At 47.7% G+C, this 24,843-nt stretch overlaps 1 protein-coding gene across 2 annotated transcripts in view; it reads left to right on the forward strand.

Moving 5' to 3' along the window:
* WDFY4 (WDFY family member 4) overlaps positions 1–24,843 on the forward strand; it is a 238,334-nt gene that overhangs the window by 181,916 nt on the left and 31,575 nt on the right. The window contains exons 48-55 of one of the 2 annotated variants that reach the window (XM_054035178.1): positions 1,933–1,975; positions 3,763–3,882; positions 4,951–5,068; positions 6,539–6,648; positions 13,453–13,606; positions 15,881–15,972; positions 19,887–20,099; positions 23,462–23,609. In XM_054035178.1, the coding sequence (XP_053891153.1) occupies positions 1,933–1,975; positions 3,763–3,882; positions 4,951–5,068; positions 6,539–6,648; positions 13,453–13,606; positions 15,881–15,972; positions 19,887–20,099; positions 23,462–23,609 (998 nt within the window). Of the gene's footprint in view, positions 1–1,932; positions 1,976–3,762; positions 3,883–4,950; positions 5,069–6,538; positions 6,649–13,452; positions 13,607–15,880; positions 15,973–19,886; positions 20,100–23,461; positions 23,610–24,843 lie in introns of those variants that run through there. The other variant, XM_054035179.1, reaches the window with a different exon arrangement.

Here is a 24,843-nt window from a genome sequence, read left to right on the forward strand (position 1 = left end):
TCCTGCCTGCCAGCTGCTAAAACCCAACCTGATCCCTCCGTGACAGGCTCCCTAATCCAATCCCCCTACAGTCTCATAACCTGACAATAGACAAGATCCTTAACCCCTCTCCCCCTCTCGTAGCATACAGTCTGCTTTCCTCCCTTCCAGAATGTGCTATGGGGTTTGCAGAAGTCTAGCCGAGGCGATGCACAAAACTCTGCAAAACCTACACACGGGAACATGAGAACTGTGTGACAAATGGCAGGTGTTTATAATACCCCAATTTGCTACTTTAGAATTCCTAAATTCCTGGGCCAAATTCTACTCAGAATCAGTGGTGCAAATCCAAAGTAATCCCATTGCAGTCAGTGGAGTCCCTCCTGATTTACAGCATGTAATGGAGAGCAGCATTTACCCTCTTGTCTTTAGGGCAAAGAGCCAAGATCCATCCTCCCTTATCAGATGTGAATGACACTTGTTGTTTGTGTGCATGGTTGCTATAAACTTAACCTATGATTGGCTGGTCACGCAGGGGAACCAAGCAAAGAAGTGTATGAGATTTAGGTCGTGAGACAGAATCGGTCCTAGATTTTATTGTTTGTTCAAAGAGATTAACCCATAATCTGCACTAAAAACATTGCCTAAGCAATGAGCAAATAATACTTATCCTTATTCTGAGACATTAGCTTGTCCAATAGAAATTATATAGCAAGATAATGATAGAGAGAGGGTTGGGTGAATAATTGATTTTTCAGTCTAAGGAAAAATTCATTTCACACTGAACAAAGTGTTTCATTTCATTTTTGAGTGTTTTTTACCTTTTTTTGGTAATTAAATCTTGCTATTTTTAACAGAACCCCATTTTGAAACAAAAATCAAAATGTTTCATTTAGTAAATGTAAAAATTAAGCATTGTGACTTAATTTTTCTTTTCTTTTCTTTTGCCAAAACTATTTGACAAATTCGATCCAAAGCTGTATTTTTTGGGGGGTGGGGGGGAGGATGAATAAATTATTTGACAAAAGAAATTTCTTGGTTCCAATGATATAATCTTTAGGGTCATGTTACAAGGATTTATTCCTGATAATTCATTAAATAAAAAGTGGTGGTGAAAGTAAAAAATTCTAGGTTTTCTCCTAGATCATTGATTTTATGGCCAGAAGGGACCATTATGGTAATCTACTCTGACCTCTCGCATGAAACACAGGCCAGAGAACTTCACCCAGTAATTCCTGTTTCAAGCCCATAGCTGGAGTTGAGCTAGAACATATGATTTTATTTCTGGGGAGTTAGTAATTCTGTCTCTGAGAGGGTCACCATCCTGGGGCAATGTACTCATAAGAAAAAGCCCCTGCTGCCCAACTGAATTGGCAGTACCACACGGCAGCACCTTGGCAGGTGACATCCGTCCAAAAACCAACCAGACACTACCCTACTTAACTTTTTGGATTTAACAAGAGCATAGCCCAAGGTAATAGGTTTGAGGGCACTGCTACTGAACAACATACGTGGTTTTGGTAGCTCCCCACTATTTAAATATATTCTACTCCTTGTTTTAATTTGCTCAGAACTCTTGATGCTTTCATCTTTTGGGCTGAAATTTCCACAACTTGTAATCTTCCTCAGGGCTATTTTAAAAAAAATGAACAAAAGTCGCTGAGCATTTATGAGAGTGAAGAGGACAAGGAGGGGGGAAAATACACTTTCCCCATTATTAAAAATAATACAAAAAACACAAACCTGGCAACCATTTTTTCATAACTGTTCTAGGTCCAAAGTGGCTGGGGTGGGAAAGCAGAAATTGATTGGGAAATAGACTTTGTTAATGAGAAAAGCCTATTCAAAGGAAGTTGAGGTGTGGGGGAGGGATTGGAATATTAATGTAATTTCTTAGTCATTCTCCAGTGGTTTTGAAGCACATAGTGACAATAGAAACTTTGTTTCATGCAGGAAGAACATGGGAGGGGAAAAGACGATGCTCCAGAAGTGGCAGGTAAATGTAGACACATCTCTGGCTAACTCTCTGATAAGTAAAACCATGTCAGTACCTAGGATGGACCAACTCTCTCTGCCCTACTGCAGTGTACCAGGAACCCCAACAATACTGCTAAAAATATAAACTTCATCTTGCAGGGCTTCGAGTCAATCTCTCACTATTTGGGATTGGGGTGAGACCCTTCATGGGGTGCAGATTAGCCCACAGTGGGTTATTGCAGGTTCCTTGCACCTTCCTCTGAAGCAGCTGATGCTGGCCACTGTTGGAGACAGGACACTAGGCTAGATGGACCTCAGGCGTTAGTTCTTTGCTGCAGTGATGCCTAAGATGGCCACTCTAGTCAAGATGAGGGGATGTGTAGAAGGAGATCTCGGCAGGTGTAAATCAGCAAAGCTCCATTGTTTCACTGGAGTGACACCGTCCTACACCAGCTGAGTACCTGTACTGTAGCTTCCAGTGGCTACACTCCTCTGATAAAGATCTTGATGGCCATAGACGACAGTGTAGAAATCCACGGGCTATATCACATTTGGCTCTGCAGGGTGTTTGCCAGGATTCTCCTGCACATGGATAACAATAAAACAGTTGTGTGTTTGGCTCTCCATCAAACCATATGAAAGCAATACAGTACCCTATTACATACATATAACACTAGAGCATTTAGTGGTTTCAGCCAGTATGCAAATTACATAGTCTGAAGAAGATCCAATGAGAAAACTTATTTAACATTTTGGTGAACTGATTATTACAAAATAGTAGCAGGCTGATGTAGGCTTGTGCTGATTTGAATAGAGGTTGCTGATTGATTATAGTATTTATAACACTGTGGCCCAGCTGAACAGGGGCTCCTTGGAGTTCTGAGAATGCTTCCAAAGTTTAAAAGCAGCTGCCGTCTCTGATGGCTCAGAATCCAGGCCAATGGGCATTGCTACCATCTGAGCATTGTTACCAGCTGAGAGCTCTTTGTAATGCATGCGAAATGAGCTGGTGGGTTCAGTCCAGTTTCTAGAGCACAGATGTCCAGATCTCAATGATTGTGCATGTGTGTGCACACAGCACCTAGCAAAGCACATGCTCTCAATCCCTGATTGAGCCCCCTAGGTGCTAACACAACACATATATTAATAATAATCATCACAAGAACTACCATTACAATTGGCACCCTTGCTGTTGTTTCAGCACAGAGATCACAAGAAGAATGAACTCCCCTCTCATGCAGAGGGGCGGTCTCTCCAAGTCAGGTTGAAGGCACTTTGCCCTGTGCACGCTGGGGACAAGGGGACAATGTGTGGGAAATGTGCATTGTCAATTTCCAGGCTGTATTTGTTTTGTGAATTAGTAAGGGGACTTCACTTGCCAGGACAGTCACTCTGGCACCATTCACAACGAACTGAAAGACCAAAACCGTGCAGTGGCTATGGGTAGCGAGTAGAGCTGGTAACTATTTTTTGTTCAAAACATTTAAATGAAAACTGGCTTTTTTGTCCAAATGGAAATTTCTGCTGGAAATGCCCAATTTTGAAGGCAATTTTCATGTTTTCATTGAAAACCCATAAACCATTTTTTTCTGTTGATGTTTTTCACCAAAAACCCAAAAGCTTCGTGAAGAAAAATTTTGGAGAAAATAGAAACTTTTTAATTACCAATAAAAATATTCCCATGTCCCGACTGGCTGTGCTAATGAGTTGTGTTTAGACTGTGTGGGGTTGGCTCTTACTGATTAACATGGACCCAAGAGCAGCTTCACCTTAGGGGTTTGTGATGGTTTTTCCCTGACATTGCAGAAGAGAGAGATCAGTAACTTTGACTACCTGATGTACCTGAACACGCTGGCCGGGCGCACATACAATGACTACATGCAGTACCCCGTGTTCCCCTGGATCTTGGCTGATTACCATTCCCAGGTGAGCTCTTCGTGCTTAGTTTTTCTGTGCTTTCTGCAGTAGAAGCTATGCAAAGGGTTCTTCAGTGACATGAATGCTGGGGTGGACCTAGTTCTAGAGCCCACTCCTGAGGTCTCAAGCCAGGGCTGGACTGTGCCAAAGAGTGGGTTCAGAACAGGTCCAGGGCTGTGACCCCTTCTCCTTCCTGCTCCTCCAAAGGGCTATGGAGGGAGCAGGCCCTGTGCTCCCCTGAGAGCAGGTACTGCTGCTTGTCCCTTCATGCAGGCTGTGCCAGTCTGGGTACATCTACACAGCAATCGGGAGGCACAATTGCAGCAAGTTGAGGCATACCCGATCTAGCTATGATTGAGCTAGCTCACTAAAAACAGCAGTGTAGCCACAGCAGCATGGGCCAGCTGCCCAAGTACAGTACTGTCTGGGACCGTAGAGACACGGGCAGCTGGCCTGTGTCATCACGGCTTCATAGCTATGTATTGCGAGCTAGCTCAGTCCAAGCTAGCACATGTATGCCTATGTGTGCTGTCCTGATTGCAGTGTGAACGTACCCTCCGGGTGGGAGGCTCCTTGCATACACTGCACTCTCAGAGGCACACGCCCTCTGCTTCCAAGGATCCTTCCCTCTCCCTTTGAACCTCTGCCCAGAAAGGCAGATATGCTGCGGTTTCTGCACTATATGCTGGGGTCACTCCATGAACCAACCAGCAAAGGGGTGATGCCTGAAGGCAGGGCTCATTCTCTTTCCCCAGGGATTGAGGGCGTCATTTCTACCAGCTTATACCAGCCCAAGGCTTAGCTTCCTGTGACGCTTCTCCCAGTTTGCAGTGGCCATACTGACATCCTGCACGGGGTTAACGCAGTTCCCACAGAGTAATGGGGAGGCGTTCCATGCTGGTGAGGGCGTCACACCGGGCTTGAAGGGGTGAGCACCGAGCTCAGCAAATTCCCCTGGCTGCAGGTGTGGCTGACGCAGCTAAGCCGACGCAGCTAGGCAAGTCACAGAGCTGAGCCTGGTCAGTGGGATTCCAGAAGAGTTCAGCTGCTCCCCCACCCCCAATGTTTGCCTTGCAGATGCTGAACCTTGCTAGCCCCCAGACGTTCCGAGACCTTTCCAAGCCCATGGGAGCTCAGACACTGGAAAGGAAACGCAAATTTATCCAGCGCTACCATGAGGTGGAGAAGAGCGAAGGTGAGTGCTTTCGGAGAATCACGGGAAGTACAAATCCAGCTCCCACTGAACCCCTTGAATGATGGGTGAATTCCTAGGGAGATGCCACCTGCAGGAGGACCAGTTGATTTCCAGGGCTTGGGGAGAGCCAGAAGAGGGAGGGCCTCGGGTTCCTGGGACATGCCTCCTACAAGGAGTGACTCCCATCCTGTCCCCCCTCCCGATGTGTCCTGCACTGCTAGGTCCCGTCCCCACCCTCAGGCCAGAGACCAGTATTGGGGCAGGGGGCTTAGCAGCAGAGGCCACCTGCCCAGCGAGGGTCCTTGCAGACATCCTGGATGATAGCTACAGTGGGGGATTGGAGGAAGTGAGGCAATTTGGCCCCTGGGGAGTGGGGCTTTGCTGGGGAACAGGATGATGTGGGAGAGAATAAGGATGGGGTGCGGAGCTTAAAGTGGGCTGAAAAATGTCTGTACGGGGGGGGGGGTTCTATCATTTTCTACTAAAATGAAAACAACATCACCTCTGCCTGTCCCCCATCCCATAGCAACTCTGCCCCCCACCTCCCCAACCGTCCTGCCCCCTCATCTGCTCTGCCCTTTCCAGCCTCACCACTGTTCCCCTTGCAGCTCCTGGGGTTCTTCAGCCCCCTCTCAGGCTGGGCGGGCTGCAGCGAGGTCCCTTCTCCCCCTTCCAGGCAGGGATGGAGGGGGAAGGAGAAGGGTAAAGGCCTCACAGGAGGGGAGGGGGAAGGAACCACCCTAGCTGCTGGGTTCTTCCCCCCCACTCCCAAGAATAGCTTTGGCCCTTGGGGGAAGGGGAAAATTGCTTCCTGCTTCCTGCAGCAGCTCTGGCTGGCTGCTTGTACCCCGAGAGGCAGGGCTGAAATGTGCACCCCACCAGGGACCCGGCTCAGAGGTAGACATTTTATATTTGCCAGGTCTGCACCCCTTTTGACCTGGCACACTTTAAGCACTGAGGGGATGGAGGAGGAGCAGGCAGGATGGCATGGAAGGAGGAGGGCATTCAGGATCTAGCGCCACAAATGTTAAGGCACCTGTCACTGTGGTATCTGCAACATCCGCTGGGCCGTAGGGATTACATGGGACTCCATCCAGTCCTTATGTGGCCACATGGCTGATCACTGTGGGATTAACCCTCTTGCAAATGCAAGAAAATAGCACCTAAGGACGCCAGGGACATCAAGGGGCACGGGATGAGCCACATAGACCCTTTAGGGCCTCTGCTCCCTTCTGGTATTACATTCGAAGTGTGTGCAATCACATGTAAAGGGGGTATGCACACGTAGCCAGGTTGCAGTGTACCTGCCTGGTTGTGTGTGCACACATCCCATCTGGCATGCCCTTGCACATGGATCTTTGCACACCTATTTTTCAAACCCTGTCCCCCACAATTGTGTTATGGTAATTTGCAGCTGTGCCTTCAAATGGCAATGTTTCAAACTGAGACCCGATCACCTCTAATTTACAGGAGACCCGTCGGCCCAGTGTCACTATTGCACCCACTACTCGTCGGCCATCATAATAGCGTCATACTTGGTCCGAATGGAGCCATTTACGCAGACCTTCTGCGCTCTTCAGGTAAGAGGACACCGCATTTAGCCTCTCTCATATGGAGCAGGTTCAGCTCTTCTATGCTACATGGAACATGAGAGCTGATTCCAGCCACTGGCTAATGAGCTGCCCATTCGTTCTTATGTCACAAGTGAAGTCTGGGATTGGTGGAAGCCCCATCCTGTTCCTATTGAACTCACTGGCAAAGCCTTAATGGGAGCAGGATCAGAGGTGTGTATATATTATATTCTAACTGAGGGTCCAGTCATAGGAGGGGGGAGCCTAGATTATCCATCACAATACCTTGACGTGTGTGTACTGGGATGGGACGGTAGCCGGCACTGGGCCTTACACACCCATCCCAGTGCACCTGTTATGCCCCTTGGGGCCTGTAGGGATACGTCTGCACTGCACTAAAAAACCCGCAGCGCCAAGTTTCAGAGGCCGGGTCAATTGACTTGGGCACATGGAGCTTGGGCTTTGCTGCAAAAATTTGCAGTGTAGAGGTTTGGGCTTGGGCTGGAGCATAGGCTCTGAGACCCACCTCCTTCCACTGACCAGGCCCATCTGTGGCCATGCTGCAGGTCTTTTATTGCAGTGGATGCATACTCTAAAACCAGGCATGATGGGAAATGTAGTTTGCCCAGTCAGGACTGAAAATCTGGAGGTCACATGACCAGGGAAGGCGGTGCCCACGTTTGGGAAACTCTATAAGGCAAAGCCTGAACTCACCACAAGAGCTAAGGGCTCAGGCAAGAAGACCCGGTGTGGGTTTTTTTGTGTTGCTGTGCCTGGCCATGACTCCTCAGATTTCACTTTACCACCAAACAAAAGAAAAGAGGTGATGTCATTTGTCTCAGGAGCTTCCTTTTTACCTTCCCTGGCTGGTGAGCTGGCCCGTGGGCCTGCTTATTCAAGGGCATCCTGTTCAACAAGTGGCTGGGGTCACACCTTCAAGGACAGCGAGGTCCTTGCAGTTCACTGCTATGCACCTGGAATTTTGATGCTGTTTACCTGGGGTCGGGGAGAGGACCTGGGACAAGGTATTTTAGGGCGGCTCCCAGGTAAACTGCATGTCTTTATGGTACAGTCTGCTCAGGGGCAGCTGGGCTGAGCTTTCGGGCTGTGGTGCTCGGGCGCCCAGGGACTGTTGTGTGGCGGAGGAGGTCTGGCCGCATCCCTCTCCAATTGCTTTGCTGCAGCTCTGCTTTGTTTTTTTTTTCTTTTAATGAGGTAATGGAAATAATGTGCTGTGTTAATTAAGCAATAACCCCCATGAAATCGGTTGTTCCCAGCAGTGGGCAATGGGCTTGTGAACCACCTGAGGCAATGCTCTTCCACGGCGCTCTGCGAACCATATGTTAGCTGCAATCATCAATGACTGTGGAGCACTTAGTGCTGTTGTAAACTACAAATGCTGCTGTGGCTTACCGGGATGCTTTTTATCCATAACAAGTCACCAGTCTGTGTGGCTGCATTCATGTGTGATTGGTAGGTGGCTCCAAAAGCATCTGAGATCTAGATAAGCACCCAAAATTTTGCCTTGAGGTGGGTCCGGTTAAACCACTGAATGGTTTCACCGGGTGCCTCGTTCCTCTGGTCTTGCACTGATGCATGCGAATCAGAGCTGGTATTGTCTTTTCCCCATGTATACCTGATCCTGTAGCAGCTTAGGGACTGCTATCTCCCGGGTATAGTCAGGAGGGCAGCAGACTTGAGCAGCCTAAGCTACATGATTGGTTCAGCCAGGACTTGCAGCAACGTCCATAGCACGTAGTCGGGGAATGATTTCTCCAGTTCTGGTCACTGCAGTCTAATTGTAGCACTTTCTGCTGGCAGGGACACTACATGCTATTGCTGAAACAAACCTCTGTATTGGATGACTGATAGGTAGCTAATGTAATGCTGATCTTTTTAAAAGGGCTCCAGAGACGATCCTGATAGTTACAGGCCGGTGTGCATAATTCCGTACCGGCCAAACTGGTAGAAACTATAGCAAAGAACAGAACTATCAGACACATCAACGCGATATGCTGGGGCAGAGTCAACATGGCTTTTGCAAAGGGAAATTATGCCTCACCAGTCTATTGGAATTCTTTGCGGGTGTCAGTAAGCATGTGGACAAGGGTGATCTAGACAATACAGTGTACTTGGACTTTTAGAAATAACCTTTAACAGGGTCCCATGCTAAAGGCTCGTAAGGAAACTAAATAGTCATGTGATAAGAGGGATAAGAAGGAGGCTGAGGTGAGGGCTGCCTCTTAAGAAGAGGAGAGGCTTTATTGTGATGGGCCTGCTCCAGACCCCCCAGTTTGAACTCATCTGAATGGGAAACACAGCATCTCAGATCCAACTTCCTTTAAAAGGGCAGAGTTGGCTGCAGATCTTGATTCCCCTAGTCCACAGAGTTGATAGCACCCAGCAATCCATGGGGGGCTAGGACAGTGTTGTTTAGTAAAGGAACATACAAAAAAGGGATTCCAGAGCCTGTGATACTTCATTAAGTGTAATGGGCTTCAACGTGGGTGGAAGGGGACTGTTGTGTTGCGACGCTGCACTGGGACTTGAGAGATGTACGTTTTATTCCCAGCTCTCTCAGTGACTCCAGATGAATCACTGAAACTCTGCCTGTAAATGCAGATAATGGCTGGTTAGCCTCTCTAGGGAGCTTGTAAAGTTTTGTGTCTTTATAGCCATCTGAGAAGCGCTTTGAGCTCCTTGGATTTAAGGCCCTATCAGGACCCAGTATTATAATCCCTCAACATTATAATCAATGGCACATGCTCGGTCCCCACAGAATCAATTCTTATAGGAGCGCAGTTTGATTCTAACTTAGATTTTCCCCTGTGGACGCTTTGCCTAACCGCTTTGCACAGCCCCTTATCGTACTGTGGCTATAACAGTATTTAATTTAAGCCATATCCCTGGTCACTGAAATGGCTTCATAGAAAGGAAGGAAACCCTAGGTCTTACTCTATGCGGCCCATGAAAAAGCTGTCAGAGTTTATGTTAATGTGCAGTTTAAAAGCATAACACAATTCCAGATTTTCTTTTTCCCTCTCAGTGCAGTTTTTGTATTCCAAGAGAGAAAAAAACCATTAATTCTGATATAAATATATGCAAATAAATTTATTAATATAAGAAATGGGAAAATCAGTTATTGCTTCCTTTATAAATAATACAGGCTTAAGTTTTAAAGATATTACTTTTCCCTAAAATGAATTAGACAGCCAGGGAAAAAATCACATTTTTTCTTGGTGGTAATATCTTTAACCAGATTTGTCACACTAACAGCATTTCCTATGTATATATTATTTTTATTTAATACAGGTAATCTTTTTATTACAAATCATATTGTTTCTCAGGAGATTACCATCAGCTCTCATAAAAGCTGCAAAAAAAGATGAAAAAGCATCAATCACTACCAGACACAGTGCGCTGTGTGAAGATTAAATATACAAAGCCCTTTAATATGCTTCAATGAGATACTTGTTAGCTGTTGATTTATTTATAGTCCTCCTTCTACCCTGTTTTAATTTCAATGTGAATTTGACTCCAAGGGTCCTTGCCTGATACTGATCAAGAGCAAGATGACCTTGTGCATCAGATTGTCTCCTAGCTAGGCTTGCCTGTGTGATCTTGGTCAGAGGTTCGTTTGTGATCGCTGGAGTTGGAGTGGAAAGGCTCCACGATGCTCAGTGGGCTGGGTAAGAAACAAGGAAGTGGAGTGGAAGTCATGCCCGGGTATTGTGAATTGGAGATGAGACTGGGCCAAAATTCTGATCCAAAACGGCTTTGCTAAGACTACAGCTGGGTGTTTCCCTTTGTTATAAGTGCGGGACTGCGGCCAGGAGTGGCCTAGTATAGATCTTGGGGGCCAGGAGCAGAACAGCCACATTCCAAACTTAAGCTCCGTTGACTTCAGTGGCATGCACCTGCTTACCCAAAGGTGGAGTTTGCTCTGCAGTGTGATATGGTGGAGGGGTAGGTGTCTCATTTTTTGCACACGCACAGCTCCTCTCTTTGGACTGCGTGAATGCTTATCTGTCACTTTTATATTTAAGAGACTGAAAGGTAAACCCCAGTCACCTGTAACTAGGTAGAAGGGACGTATGAGTCTTGATCTAGCTCCTGAAGCAAACAGGAGGAGGAGAGAGGTAAACAGAGGAAATGAGGTTATCCCAACAAGTCAGCAACAGACAGAACCTTATGGGCTTGCATGCAAATCTGGCACTATTTGTGCTTACGCAATGTCCCTCCCCTGGAACCGAAGTGGGGAGCTAAAAGCATGAACTGCTACAGCTTGAGCTAAAGGGGTGTCTCTCTGTAGCTGTGGGCTGTCACAATTCATATCCTCTGCAGATCAGCAGAGCGAGGGACCTGTAATACACATGCACCAGTGGGTTACACTAACTTATGTCCATGCCTGTACAGAGCAAGCTGATTGCATGTAGGAAAGTAGCAGCTAGGAAATTTAGTCCCTCACAAAATTAATCACTGGGAATTCGCGTCAGCTGAAGTGCAGCCTTGTAGACACCCAGGTCAAGTTTAATGTTACCTGGCCTTTGACTTCTCAAATCCAGCTTGGGAAGCTGCCATATGTGAAACAAATTACTCACATCACCAAACCCTTACATAAAATTAGGCCCAATGAAGCCTGAGTGAGAATGTTTTCTCTGGAGAGGCCTAATGGTCTGGCTAGCCCAATTGTAGCTCAGTGCCGGAATTCAGCTTCCAGAAATAGCATCTCTGGATCCTCTTTCATTTGGTCCAGTCTCCCAACAGGAGAAGGGCCAAGGGTCCACCTTGGACTGGTGAGGCCTAGCCCTGCTATAAATGAATCCAATGCAGACTGTACCTGAAGCCACCATCTCTCGTGGTGAAAAGGATTGTGGAACACAGTAGCTGAACTGGAAGCTTCTGTTAATTGCCCTAATATTCCTTCCTACCTTATGGATGGAATTTAGGGTGCTTCTACTGGCTGAGCACAGGGCTGTTCCCGTGGTCCCCAAATGCTTCCTGGCTTCTTTTTAACAAAGTGGGCAAACAGCAGGAGTGAAATGAGCTCTGTTGATCTGTCCAGGTACTTCTATGTTCCTCATCACTATTGTATCTGAGCACTTCATAATTAATAGATTCTATCTTCACAGCACCCCTAGGCGGTAAGGAAGGACTAGCCCCATTTTACCACCGCGGAACTGAGGCGCAGACTAGAATAAGTGACTTTCCCAAGATCACACAGAGTATCTGAGCTTCCTGAGTCCCACACCTCTGCCCCATCCAGTGGGCCATCTTTCCTGCCCCAATAAATTAACTTCTATATCCAACCTTTCCTTCAAAGATGCCAGGAAAGCCTATTCTCCAGGATTTGCCTGGGACTTGGAAAAATTTTGTGTGATGTTTTGTGGTGGTGTTTGGAGAAATATTCTGGGTTAAATGGTGGAGTTACCCCAAGCCCTGACCAAGAGGCCATGCGGAGTTGCACTTCATCAGTGTCTCTAAGGGTATATCTGCACTTGGGGTGTGATTCCCAGCTCCCGTAGACATATTGTACTGGCTGTCATCGAGTTGGTGCACTAAAAATAGTAGTGTAGCTGCAGTGACGGGAGAGGCTAACCGTGCCGAGGGCAAACCCGTCTCGACCCCGTGGGTACGTTCTCAGGCAGCTAACCCAAGCCACTGCCTGTGCTACTGTGGCTACACTGCTATTTTTAGTGTGCTAGCCCGATGATTGCTAGCAGGGGTATGTCTGGGAACCACACCCCTAGCTCCAAGAGTCGACATACTCGAAGTGCCACTGCTGGAATCTTTAATCTACATTTATAGGAAAAGAGGGAGTTACAGAAAACCGCCTTCTGCATTGAGTCAGGTGTCACCAGCTAAGTAGGCTTGGGCAGTTATGGATGGGAGACCGGCAAGGAAAGACCTAGGTGCGTCCCCATTCTGAGTCAATACTGACACAACACCCCAGCCTAGTGTGGAGGGGTTTGGATGAGATGTGAAACCAAGTCCTAAGCACTTCTGGCCAATGGGAATCCCAGGGCACTTTTCACAAGGGTGGTAGCAGGGGCAGGAGACCAAAATCCTAATGAGGCAAATTTCCCACTGCAATTTCAGTGAGGCATGGCTGTCTTCATTATTGGATAAAGTGGCTTAATGCTGATAAATAGTTACTTTATGCTAGAAGTAAATGTGTTTCAGCGGTGGGGGTTGTGATCCCAATATAAATATGGGGGGGGGGCTTTCGGGATGTGCCTAAGTGACTTAGGAGCACAAATCCCTTTGGGAGTCAATAAGACATGTGCTCCTAAATCACTGTGGCACATTTGAAAATGACCCCTGAAATATATCATGGTCTCCATCCTAGGCAAAACTTCCAATTAAATCAATAAAAAAATTTCCCAAAGGCTTACGCTTAGCGCCCATAAAATTAAGCATGTGTATGTGGTGTATTTAAGCATTCGTTTAATTGCTTTCCTGAGTCAGAGAAGTATCCCAGAGTCAGGCCCATTGTTTGTAAAGCACTTGGATGTAAGAGGCGCTACAGAAAGGCATGATCATTATCAGCATTAATGTAGGAGAGCCACATTTCTGCTTGGTTCCAAGTTCCTGCAAGCTAGACAATATCTCCAGGCCTGATTGCCCTCTCGGTTACACCTGCATAAACGAGGGCAGAGTCAGGCCCTTCTTGATATGTCCCTAGATTATCGTTAGAAAATGGGCTGTGATTCGGCATCTGCCTCTTGGTTAGTGTAAGGTCACGAAGAACATTGGAAATCCAGCCCTGATCACTGTCTGTCTGCCTCTGTCTGTCTCTCCCCATGTCTGCAGGGGGGAAGTTTTGATGTAGCAGACCGGATGTTTCACAGTGTGAAGAACACGTGGGACTCGGCGTCGAGAGAGAACATGAGTGATGTCCGGGAGCTCATCCCTGAGTTCTTCTACTTGCCTGAATTCTTAACCAACTGCAATCACTTTGAATTTGGTAAGTACTGGAGTGTGAGCGCTCCTACCGGCGTTGTGCTGGGAGATGGGATCTGGCTGTCGCAGTTGCCCTGGCTGGCTGATCTGGGGCTGAGCTGTGAATTTGGATCCAGACCCAAAGCATCTCAGTTTCAAGGGGCTTTGGTTTCAGTCTCCCATTTCAGGGCTGTCTTCTGTGGAGATAGCCAGAAGAGTTGGCAAGGGTGGCCCAGTGGTTAGGGCACTGCCCTAGAGCCTTGGAGAACTGGTTTCAATTCCCTGCCACAGACACCCTGTGTGACCTTGGTCAAGTCACTGATCCTTTGTGTGCCTCAGTTTCCCATCTGTACAATGGTGAGAATCATCCCAGATTCATACTAGCCAAGGCAACTTAACCAGCCGTGTTAATGTCCAGCTGCATGTTGGTCACATCTCAGTATTTAAGGTCTCGGTGAGGTGAGCCATGGGCTAAGGAAAGCCAAGGCAGGGAGAGGTTGCTAACGGGTAGCAAAGACCTAGGATGATTTAGCCTTGAGAGGAGAAGCCTTAGAAAAGCGATGGACCCAAACACAGCTGAACCCTTTGGGTGATTGAAATCAGAACCCAGACCCTGATCTGAATGGAGCCAAATGGGGTGAACCGGAACATAGATCTGAAATTTACATTTATATCCTTTCTAGTCAGTCTGTCTCTATAATGGGCAGAAGCCCACATCCACACACTCCTAAATCTTGGGGACGTTTGTTGTCCAGACCTTAACCTTGGTCTGGATTTTGTGATCAGAGCCCAGCTCTAGAGAGACAGGACTTGGCTGGAGTATTTAAGATGATGATAGGGGCAGTGAAAACTGATTTGCACATCCCTGTTGCACTGTCCCATGATGCAAGAACAAGGGGTCGCTCTTTGAAATTAATGGCAAGCAAAGGATGATTACAGATTTTGTAGAGCAGAATCCTTCAGGGAAGTCCTACAGCCTGTGTTACACAGGAGTTCAAACTAGATGATCACAATGGCCCCTTCTGGCCTTGGAATCTATGAATCTGTGAAAATCCCTGGCAATGGGCTGTTTTAGCAATTATCTCCAGTGCTTAGCACTGCCCAGTGCTGAGGCCCACAGAATGATAGTGTTTCAATAAAGCAGATGGTGACAGATTTGTCTAGATCCAGTCCGTAGTCAGGGCTAGAACTAGGGTGACCAGACGTCCTGATTTTATCGGGACAGTCCCGATTTTAGGGGACTTGTCCCACGTCCCGACCTTACATTGGTCGGGACGCACTTTGTCCCATATCGGGGGACCGTCTGGTGGAGGACGCAAGCCGGCACTGCCGGCGCCGCTCACCTCTTCTTCCTGGGCCCTGAGGCAGCTCAGCTGAACTCCCAGCGCCTGCCCGCCCGCCGGCAGGAGCTTGCAGAGCGCTGCAGCCCCACTCCCCAGGCATGCACAGAGACGGCGAGGAGGTCTCCACTGTGTGCTGCAGGGGCGGGGGGGCTTGTAGGCGCCGGCAGCGAGCCCCCGGTCCCTGTCCCCACCTCACCCCCGACCCGACCCGAGCGACCTTAGGAGCCAGAGGGACAGGATCTGCCTGCTGGATGCTCCCTGGGAGCCACTCCAGGTAAGGCTAGCACTGCCTGGGACTCACCTGGCCCCCTGGCAGGCCCCTCTGGCGGGGGGAGGGGGGCTCTGCGTGCTGCCCCCCTCCCTCCCCGAGGGGGGAGGTGGAGACGGAGCAGAGGCAAGCTGGTGGGGGGCGGGGTGTGGAGCTGCCGGTGGGTTCTCAGTTTTTCCTGTGCTCTGGCAGTTTTTTTTTGTTTTGCTCCTCCACCTGCTTGTTTTTTTTTTCTCTGTTCCCCTCCTCCCCCCACCCCGCGTCCCGATATTTGACCTCTGTCATCTGGTCACCCTAGCTAGAACAGAGTTCACGTTGAGAACATGTGTGATTTTATTGTGGTAATGACGAGCAAAGAGAGACCTTCCGCAGGTTCCTCTTTGGGCAAGCACCTGTGAGTTTGCATTCTCACTAGAACATCCTCTCAGCTATTTGATCACTCTAGATCTACCAAACTGGACTGGGAATCCCCAGAGAAATAGCTTCCTGCAGTATTTTAGGAGGCCTTGTCCATATTCCTCTAGAACCCAAAATTGCACAAGGGAAAACCAGTGGGAATAGGAAGTTATCTGACCTTCTTCAGGCCCCCAGGCTCTCTTGGATTTTGGAAAAGCTTGATTTTCATTTGCCATTAGGCAATGACTCTGGCTGCTTCTTGTACCTAATTTTCCCTTTGTAAATGTTGCAGGCAGCATGCAGGACGGAACTGTGCTGGGGGATGTGCAGCTGCCCCCCTGGGCAGATGGAGACCCTTATAAATTTATCCACTTGCATAGACAGGTTAGTATGTAGCTCAGGCGTTGTGGTCTGGCACCACAGTGGATCCCAGTCAATGGGAGATGGATATGATGTACTAGAGATGGGCCCAAACAAAAACATGAGACTCAAACACACCCCAGCTTGGAGGAGGTTCAAATCTAGTTCTGAACTTTGCAGATGTCTCTTGTCTCTATAACAGGCTAACCCAAAGCAGGGGTGCAAACACTCCACTTTAACTAACCAGTCCTTTTACAGAACCTACAGTCATATTTTTGTTTGTTATTGTTTTACTTGGGTTCCAGTAGCACCTAGAGGTCCTGATTGACATCAGAGGCCCATTACACTAGGCGTTGTACAGATACACACATAGTGAGTAGAGCGGGTCGAAACATTGTCAACGGAACACTTTTCCATCAGAAAATGCAGTTTTGTCAAAATCAAAATTCTGGTGGGAATGCTCCAGGTTTCAATTAAATGTTCAATGGGAAAGAGTAACTTTATCCTTTTGTTTTCAACTTTTATGTTATAATGTAATTTTTAATATGTTGTATTTTATCTCTAATATTTTATATGTATATCATATTTTATATTCATTATAACATGTAAGAGAGACAAGGGGGGGAGATCATATCTTTTCTTGGACCAACTTCTGTTGGAGGACGAGACAAGCTTTTGAACTTACTCAGAGCTCTTCTTCAGATCTTGGAAAGATAATCAGAGTGTCACAGCTAAATACAAGGTGGAACAGATTGTTTTTAGTGTAAGGAGTTAATACATGTTCCAAGAGACAGTTCAAGATGAAGTGGGCAAATAGCACTTCTGTAGTCATAGGACAAAGGGGGGTTAGTGGGTTATAGACTGTTGTAAAGAGCCATAAATCCAGTCTCTTGATTGAGTCTGTAATTTTTAGTGTCTAGCAAAGTTATGAATTGAAACTCCCAGGATCATCTTGTGAAGGTGTTGTGCAGGTTTCCTTTGAGGATGAGAACTGAGAGGTCAGATACAGAGTGGTCACTTCGTGAGAAGTGTTCACCCGCAGGTGATGTGGTGTTTTTGTCTTTTTGTGCAAGTTCATTTGAGAGCGTAGTAATTGTCTGGTTGTTGTTGGGGCATTTAGGAACCAACACACTACAACAGCACTGCAAACAACAATGGAGGATAGTGAATGTTGCCATTTATAATGTATTGGCATTCTTGAAATGCAATGTTTTTAGGTTTCAGAGTACAGGTTTTTTTTTGGACTCTCCGTTCCACAAGAAATTTAGAAATTTCTGTGTGATCCAATTGGGAATGGACCCAAGTTTTGAAATGTTGGAATTTCTCATGGAACGGGAATTCTGTTTCCAGCCACCTCTCCAGTGAGAATCAGCCCCTGCCCCAGAGAGTTTACAGTTTAACCACACAAAGGGGGAGAGAGAAGCATCATTAGCCCATTGTGCAGATGAGATGAAATGACTTACCCAAGGTCACTCAGGAAGTCTGCGGCAGGGACAGACCAGTCCTTACCCAAATTTGGAGGCTGGAAATGGAGCGCCCAGACAGCCCCTCTGCAGGGTTGCAGAAGCATCTGTACCCACTCCCTGCTCCCATACATATAGATCTGGCCACTAGAGTCAAGTAGACATGGATTCCCTGATTGGCCATCCCTGGACTTGCTTATCAGGCCTCCAGAGAAGGCACTTGGCTGTGATTCAGGAGACTTGGATTTAATTTCCTGCCCTGCCACAGGCTCCCTGTGTGACCTTAGGCAAATCACTTAATCCTCTTGAGCCTCAGGTCCCTGTCTGTATAGTGGGGATCATAGGCCTGACTCCCAGGGGTGTTATGAGGATATGTTCATAGATATTTGCGAGCTTGTCAGGTACTGTAAAATCCACTGTCTGCCTGTTTAGACTGTAAGGTCTCCAGGGCTGGGACTGTGCCTTTGGTGTCTTGTGCAGTGCTGTGCATGCTCTCGGCACTTAAAGAACCATAACTAAAGCCACGTTCTTTGTGCCAAATGGCTTAGACTCTCAGCTGGGTGCAGTTCAGCAAAGAAACAGTATCAAGTTTACAAGATTGCCCGTAGACTGATCTGCAATAGATGAGGTCAGACTCAGGCTGTAGCCCAGTGTCCTGTATCTGACAATGGCCAGCACTGCAGCTTCAGAAGAAGGTGCAAGATTCCTACAGTAGTGAAATGTGGGGTAATCTCCCCCCCCATGAAGGTCTCACTCTAACCCTGAGTAGTCAGAGGTGGGTATGAACCCTGAAGAATGGGGGTTTGTATTTTTTCCCAAATAGAACTGTTCTAACCCTGGATGTTTTTGTTGTCCGTATAAATGCCCAATCCTCTTTAAATCTTGTTCATTTCCTAAAGAAGATCATTAAAAAAGTCCATTCCAATAGCGTTGAGCACCCCAGTTCTTGGTTCTGAGGTGATGGGGAACAAAGGGTTGCTCTTAAAATAAAGTTGGGATGAGCCAGTTCACACCCCAAAATGAGGAACTGTGAAGCAGCCACCAGAGTTGCTGTTAAAATGCATGTTTTTTCTCACTGTGGCTAGTGGAGCTGGGGGAAAGTGACTTTCAAACACAAACTGAACAGCTGCTCTGTCACCTTTGAATCCATCATGCACTTCCTTGTGCGTTGCTGACCAGCGCCAAGCAGTTTGCTGTATGTAATTCATATGCTAACTGCTCTCACTAAGGAGAACGGCTTTGGAGCCCTGGCGTTGTGTGTTTTTGTTGTTCAGGTTGTATGACGTGCTTGTTCCCTAAGCTACCCTTTGATCAGTGTCGCTGCGGGCAGGGTAATTTAGACGGGCTGCATTTGACTAGTTGTCTGCTCTGTGAAATGAGCCATTCTTCGGGCTCCCATTAGCTCATTTGTTTCTGCTGCGTGCTGGGTGGGAGGGTGTTCTGGGGAGACCAGCTAATGCAGCACCAGGCGTCATCGCAGAGTCAGGCCGGAGAGAGAGAGAAATGCTCTGTCAGTAACGCGTGGCACTGGCACGGTGCGTTGTGGTTTCAAAGCACTGGGTAAATATTTAAGTGCATTCAAGATGCAGTGTGGTGGTGCACGGCGCCACTGGGAGTTCCCAGAGCACAGGGATGACAGGGAGCATTGGCACGACACTGTACTGGCTACAGGGCAGGGCAAACTTAGTCCTGCCAATGCCACTCAGTCCTCACTTGCAGCGCCCCCTGCTATTCAAGCAATGGGCTTCACCCAGCCCTGCCACTGCCCCTCCATTCTGACCTGCAGTGCCCTTGTACTTCGGCACCTCTCCTGAGTAGTAAAAACTCAGCTCTTGGGACTATGCATTGACTGTGTGATGGGAACAAAGTATCCTCTAGGTCAGGGGTGGGCAAACTATGGCCCACGAGCCGCATCCGGCCCTTCAGACATTTTAATCCGGCCCTTGAGCTCCTGAAGGGAAGCGGGGTCTGGGGCTTGCCCTGCTCCATACATGCTGGGGCTCCGCGTGGCTCCCGGAAGCAGCGTCATGTCCCCACTCCGGCTCCTATGCATAGGGGCAAGCAGAGGGCTCTGCACGCTGCCCCTGCCCCAAGCGCTGCCCCCACAGCTCCCAATGGCCGGGAACCGTGAGCATTCATGGCCCACCCGCCATATGATTTTGATACCCAGATGTGGCCCTCGAGCCAAAAAGTTTGCCCACCCCTGCTCTAGGTGGAAGCCACTGAGCTTGTTTGACTTGTGACGATGACCAGGCCTGGAATGCCAGTCTGTGAGCCCACTTAGCCGCCTTGGGACAATGTCCGCTGAGCCCGCCTGTGCTGAGAGGTGACTGTGTCAGAAGAATTAGAAGCAACCAGAGGAGCTCATTTCTGAATCTAAAAGCTCTGTATTTACACAACCAGTCTGAAGTGCAGCCTGGCAATGTATCTAAAGCAGATGCACCTTATTGAACAAACTTTGGCTCTTGGTTCCAGGCGCTGGAAAGTGACTACGTTAGTGCACATCTCCATCAATGGATAGATCTCATTTTTGGTCATAAACAACATGGCTCAGCTGCGGTGGAGGCAGTGAATACCTTTCACCCTTACTTCTATGGAGATAAGGTGGACCTCAACAACACCAGCGATCCTCTGATTAAAAGCACCATACTGGGATTTGTCAGCAACTTTGGGCAGATACCGAAACAGGTACAGCACCATGTTTGTTCTTCCCCATCCGTTCACTTTGTTGTTTTAATTACAGGGGCTGGACATGAGACTAGGTAAAAAGGAGAACACATGACTCATTCAGACCTGGTAGTGTGTTACGCCCCCACACACACTTTGCACAGGTGTAAATGACGACGTAAGGTGAAGGGCAGCAGTGAATGGGGAGAGAGGGACAAAGAGTTTGCCTGGGGGTAGCTGAGAGCAGAACTAGAGACAGTTAGGTTGCACGGGTGTCGCTCAGAGTACGATTTGGCCTGCAGAATTTTTATCACTGGTGATGGTGAATGAAAAGGAAAGAGCTCAGCTTGACTCTCTCAGCCCAGGGTGGGTTTGCAGGGCTGGCAGCTAGACAAATTATATTTTTACTTGTGAACTGAGCAAATCTGATCTGGGTTCTGTGACAGCCAGCTCATATGGTCCATGGTACCATTTTCACATAGTTGCCTTTAAATGCTCTGTAAGATGAAAATTAAGGGCCCCATTTTACTCTCAGGTGCATCTGGTAAATCGGGCATAACTCTTCTTAAGTCAGTGCAGTCGTAACAGTGTAAATCTGGTGCAAGTAGCTCAGAGTCAAGTCCGAAGATTTCCACTCCCTGCCATACACTTAATAATACCTGTTTCCTGTATAGCACTTTTCTTCAGTGGTTCTCAAAGTGCATTGCAATCTTCAATGGGGTTATCCTCACAACACTCCTGTAAGGAAGGGCCGTTATGCCCTTTGTACAGAGGTGGAACCGAGGTATAGAATGGCTAACTGACTTGTCCGGGGTCACACAGTGTTTTGTGGCCAACACACTCCTTTGTGAAGTCAGATTTATTCTGTGTGGTAGAGAGATCACCCCCTGCTGCAATTTAAAAATCATCGGGAGAGGCTTGGGCTTTCTGTACCTAGGGGAGAAAATACTGTGTCAGTGAAGGCGCTCAGATACTACAGTGACAAGTGTAATATACAAACCTGTATAGACTAGAACAGAATAGAATTAGAGATGCGCCCAAAGAAAACACATGGGTTAAGTTCCAGGGTAATATTTAATCCCTTCATATAAGAAGGGGCCATTTTCAAACACCAGAGCTGGCTCTGGAGGTGGATTTCAGACATTCCTTATTTGTGGGATGTTCAGATCTCAGCAGAGAATACGTGAAAACTTGCCATGGCATAAAGCGAGCTGAGAGGTGCTGCACACACAGTGCTTACCCAGAGCTCTGCTGGCTGGAAGTGGGATTGCATGCCAAGAAAGAAGCTAAAGGACCCTATGAGCAGGGGAAGTGACCAGCTTCAGAGAGTAAAATCTCATGCAGTAGAGGAAATACACCTATACATTGTTCTCTGGGCTAGATCCTCAGCCGGTGGAAATCAGCGTAATGGAGCTATGCTGATTTACACCAGCTGAGGATCTGGCCCTCTGTTTCTCCAGGCTGTACAATACATGCACACACAGGGCTTTCTGGCCCATGTTGTCTTTGTACCACAAAACAGTAAAGGATTTCCCATTTCCCAGGGCAGTCCTCCAGAAAGTGCCAGGTTCGGGGTCTGTATGTAGATGGGCAAAGGTGGCTTAGAGCTGCCTATGCCGTCCTCCCATTCTTGAAAACCCTAAGATTTAGCTGTTTATTTCCCAAGTGGGTGTGTACAATGTATAAACACACACACACACACCCTGCTCCCTCCCTTCAGTATCTATGATGTAAACACGCACATGAAGGCAGGTCGATGTGCTGACTCCTAGCAGCTCAGCAAGTTTTACTTTACATTGGGATCTAGGATGTTTGCTTTTAGGCAGAGATGGGACCGAGTTGCCAAGCTTTTGGATCTGGATTCAGTTCAGAAAATCCAGGGTGTTCTGGTTCAGGCCCATTACAGAAATGGACCTAAGCTGCAGCATCCAGACCAGATCTGGATCTAAACCGCCCCAGACTTTAGGTGGGTGAGGTTGGGTTGAATCCAAGGTTCCACCCCGGGTCCATCTCAGGTTTTCATCTGGGAGTCGTCAAAGCAACAAGGATTCTTGAGAAGAGAGCAGGCTTCCCCTGGAGCAGCTTTACCCCTGGAGTGTTGCCACCTCTGTAGATCTCTGGTCTGTGCCTTGCACCTGTGACACACGCCGATTGCTCTACTGGTCCAATGGATCAGCACGGTGGGTCAGGGAGCAGCACAAATCAGGATAAACTGGGCATCCTTTGCAGCCCAGTCACCCTGGCTTTGTGTTCATGGAGAAGCCAGGATTGCTGTCAGATTTGCAGAAGTAAGCAGAGGGGCCTGTTCAAGCCACGTGATCTCATTGCCAACGTGTTTATCCTCTTGTTAAACAGTTTTGACCTTAGTTTTAGAATGGGGGGAAAGAGGCTACTTCCTCGCCTCATTGTACCCCCTTTACTCCGCACCCTGCAAAATCTGAAGCTCTGTCTTGTTACAGTCAAAGGCTACAGCAGCAGGAAGGCTGAGAAGCAGAGATATAAGAAATAATAATAATCCCCCTTAAGAAAAGCCACTCATCTATTTCCTCTAGACATTTTGTTGCTGAGAACTTCCTAGAGATGAGGCCAGATGCAGGGCCTCCCAGAGGGGGGGCAATTTGCCCCAGACCCCGGGCCCCGCAGGGGCCTCCACAAGAGTTTTTCGGGGCCCCTGGAGCAGGATCTTTCACTCACTCTGGGGGCCCCGGAAAACTTTCGCGGGCCCCGGGCCCCCGGAGCTTCTTCCGCTCCGGGTCTTCGGCGGCGGGGGGTCCTTCCGCTCCGGGACCCGACGCCGAAGTGCCCCGAAGACCTGCGACGGGGAGATCCTTCCGCCCCGGGACCCACCGCCGAAGTGCCGGGTCTTCAGCAGCAATTTGGCGGCGGGGGCCCCCCGCTGCTGAAGACCCTAGGCCCCCTGAATCCTCTGGGTGGCCCTGGCCAGATGGCTGCATTTCCCCTGAATCCCATCAGAGCGAGGGAGAACACGGAGCTGAGAGGAAATCAAGCTATAGGCAAAGCAGTAGGAAGGCATTCAGAGGACAAGAATGAGACCACCAAACTCATTTCATTTGTGATCTAATCATAGTTAGGGTGCTAGCCTGGGACTCTGGAGTCCTGGGTTCAGGTCCCAGCTCAGCCACAGACTTCCAGTGTGCCCTTGGGTGGGTCACTTAGCCTCAATTCCCCATCTGTAAAATGGGAATAATAGGTCTTCCCTACCTCACAGGGATGTTGTGAGGATCAATCCACTGAAGTTGGTGAGGTGTTCAGATACTGTGGTGATGGGGGGTATAGAAGTACCACAGAGAGACAGATGTATCCACTACGTGTTGTGGCAGATTGTTTTGAATATATTTTTAAGTGTTGTTCCTTTGTTCTAGCTCTTCACTAAACCCCACCCATCCAGGAATGCCACGGGCAAAAATGCATCAGGGAAAGAGGCTGCATCCTCTCTGCATTCAGCTGGACATGTGCCTCTGTTGCTCAGCAGTTTGCAAAATCTGAAGTTCTCTCCTGTCACAATCAAAGGTGCTGGCAGTGCCGTGAATTCAGCCGTCTTGCATGTATAAATCAGTGAAAAGTCCTTGACCAGGCAAAGAGCTGGATGTGTTTGAACCCTACAGCTGGGCATAGCTTTATTTTAGCAAAGTACTGAATTGATCCCATCAAGGTCCATGTTGCCATGTCATGTAGTTTTTATTATTTAGAGAGAGAGAGGGAGAGATCGAAAAGGGGAAGAAATAATTCCATGAAAAAATTCAAAAATTTTAAGTCATTCTTATTTCATGTGGTCCAAAGTAGAAAAACATTTTAGATTTTTTTTATTATTATTTTTGCCAAACTTTTTTTTTTATTTTGAATTTTTGAAATGTTTTTTCCTCTTTCTTCCCCTCCCGCCCTTTTCTCCATGGAATGTAATAAAATGAATGATGTCCATGGTTCTTCCCTCCCCCCACACACTTATTTACCTCCCTACCATCCCCTACCATCCATTTTCTATTCTGTAACTTTCCCCATGTGGAGGTAGTTTTGAAAAGCTAGAAAATTGAAAAAGGAAAAAAAAAATTCAAAAACAATCAAACCCTCAAATCCCTTCACTCATTCTATTGAATTCAGGGGGAAATAGGGAGAAAAAATAAAATATTGAAGTTTTCACTTTCATCAAAAAACAGCACAATTTGCAACACCAAAAAGCTTTTCATGACATTTTTCATTTTTGAAGGAATAAAAACTATTTTGGGGGCAGGGGAAACATTTTGGAAAGAAACATTTCGACCTGTTCTGCTCGCTCTCAGTAGTGCCTACATGCCCAGCCAGGGTCAGGGCCCCATGTGCCAGGTGCTGTACAGACAGAATAGAAGTGTGTCCTTATATTCTAAACAGACAAGTTAGACGACTGGATAGAGACAAACAACAAATATGCAATTGTCAAAGGTACAGAACTTGTACATTTTTCTTTGAGTGATTGCTCATCTCAATTCCAGTTAGGTGTGCGCGCCGCATGCACGGTCGTCGGAAAGTTTTCCCTTAGCAGCTTCCATTGGGTCAGCTGTGGAGCCCCCTGGAGTGGCACCTTCATGGCGCTGGATATATGACCCTGCTGACCCGGCCCCTCCTCAGTTCCTTCTTACCGCCAGTGCCGGTAGTTGGAACTGTGGTGGCTTGCATAGCAAGTGCTTCCCTTAGCTTACTTTGTAGTTGTAGTTTGTAGTTTTGTACTTGTTAGTTAGTAGATTAGGTTGTGGGAGTGGGGTCTAGCCCC

The sequence above is a fragment of the Malaclemys terrapin genome, chromosome 7, assembly GCF_027887155.1.
Source record: "Malaclemys terrapin pileata isolate rMalTer1 chromosome 7, rMalTer1.hap1, whole genome shotgun sequence".
NCBI lineage: Eukaryota > Metazoa > Chordata > Testudines > Emydidae > Malaclemys > Malaclemys terrapin.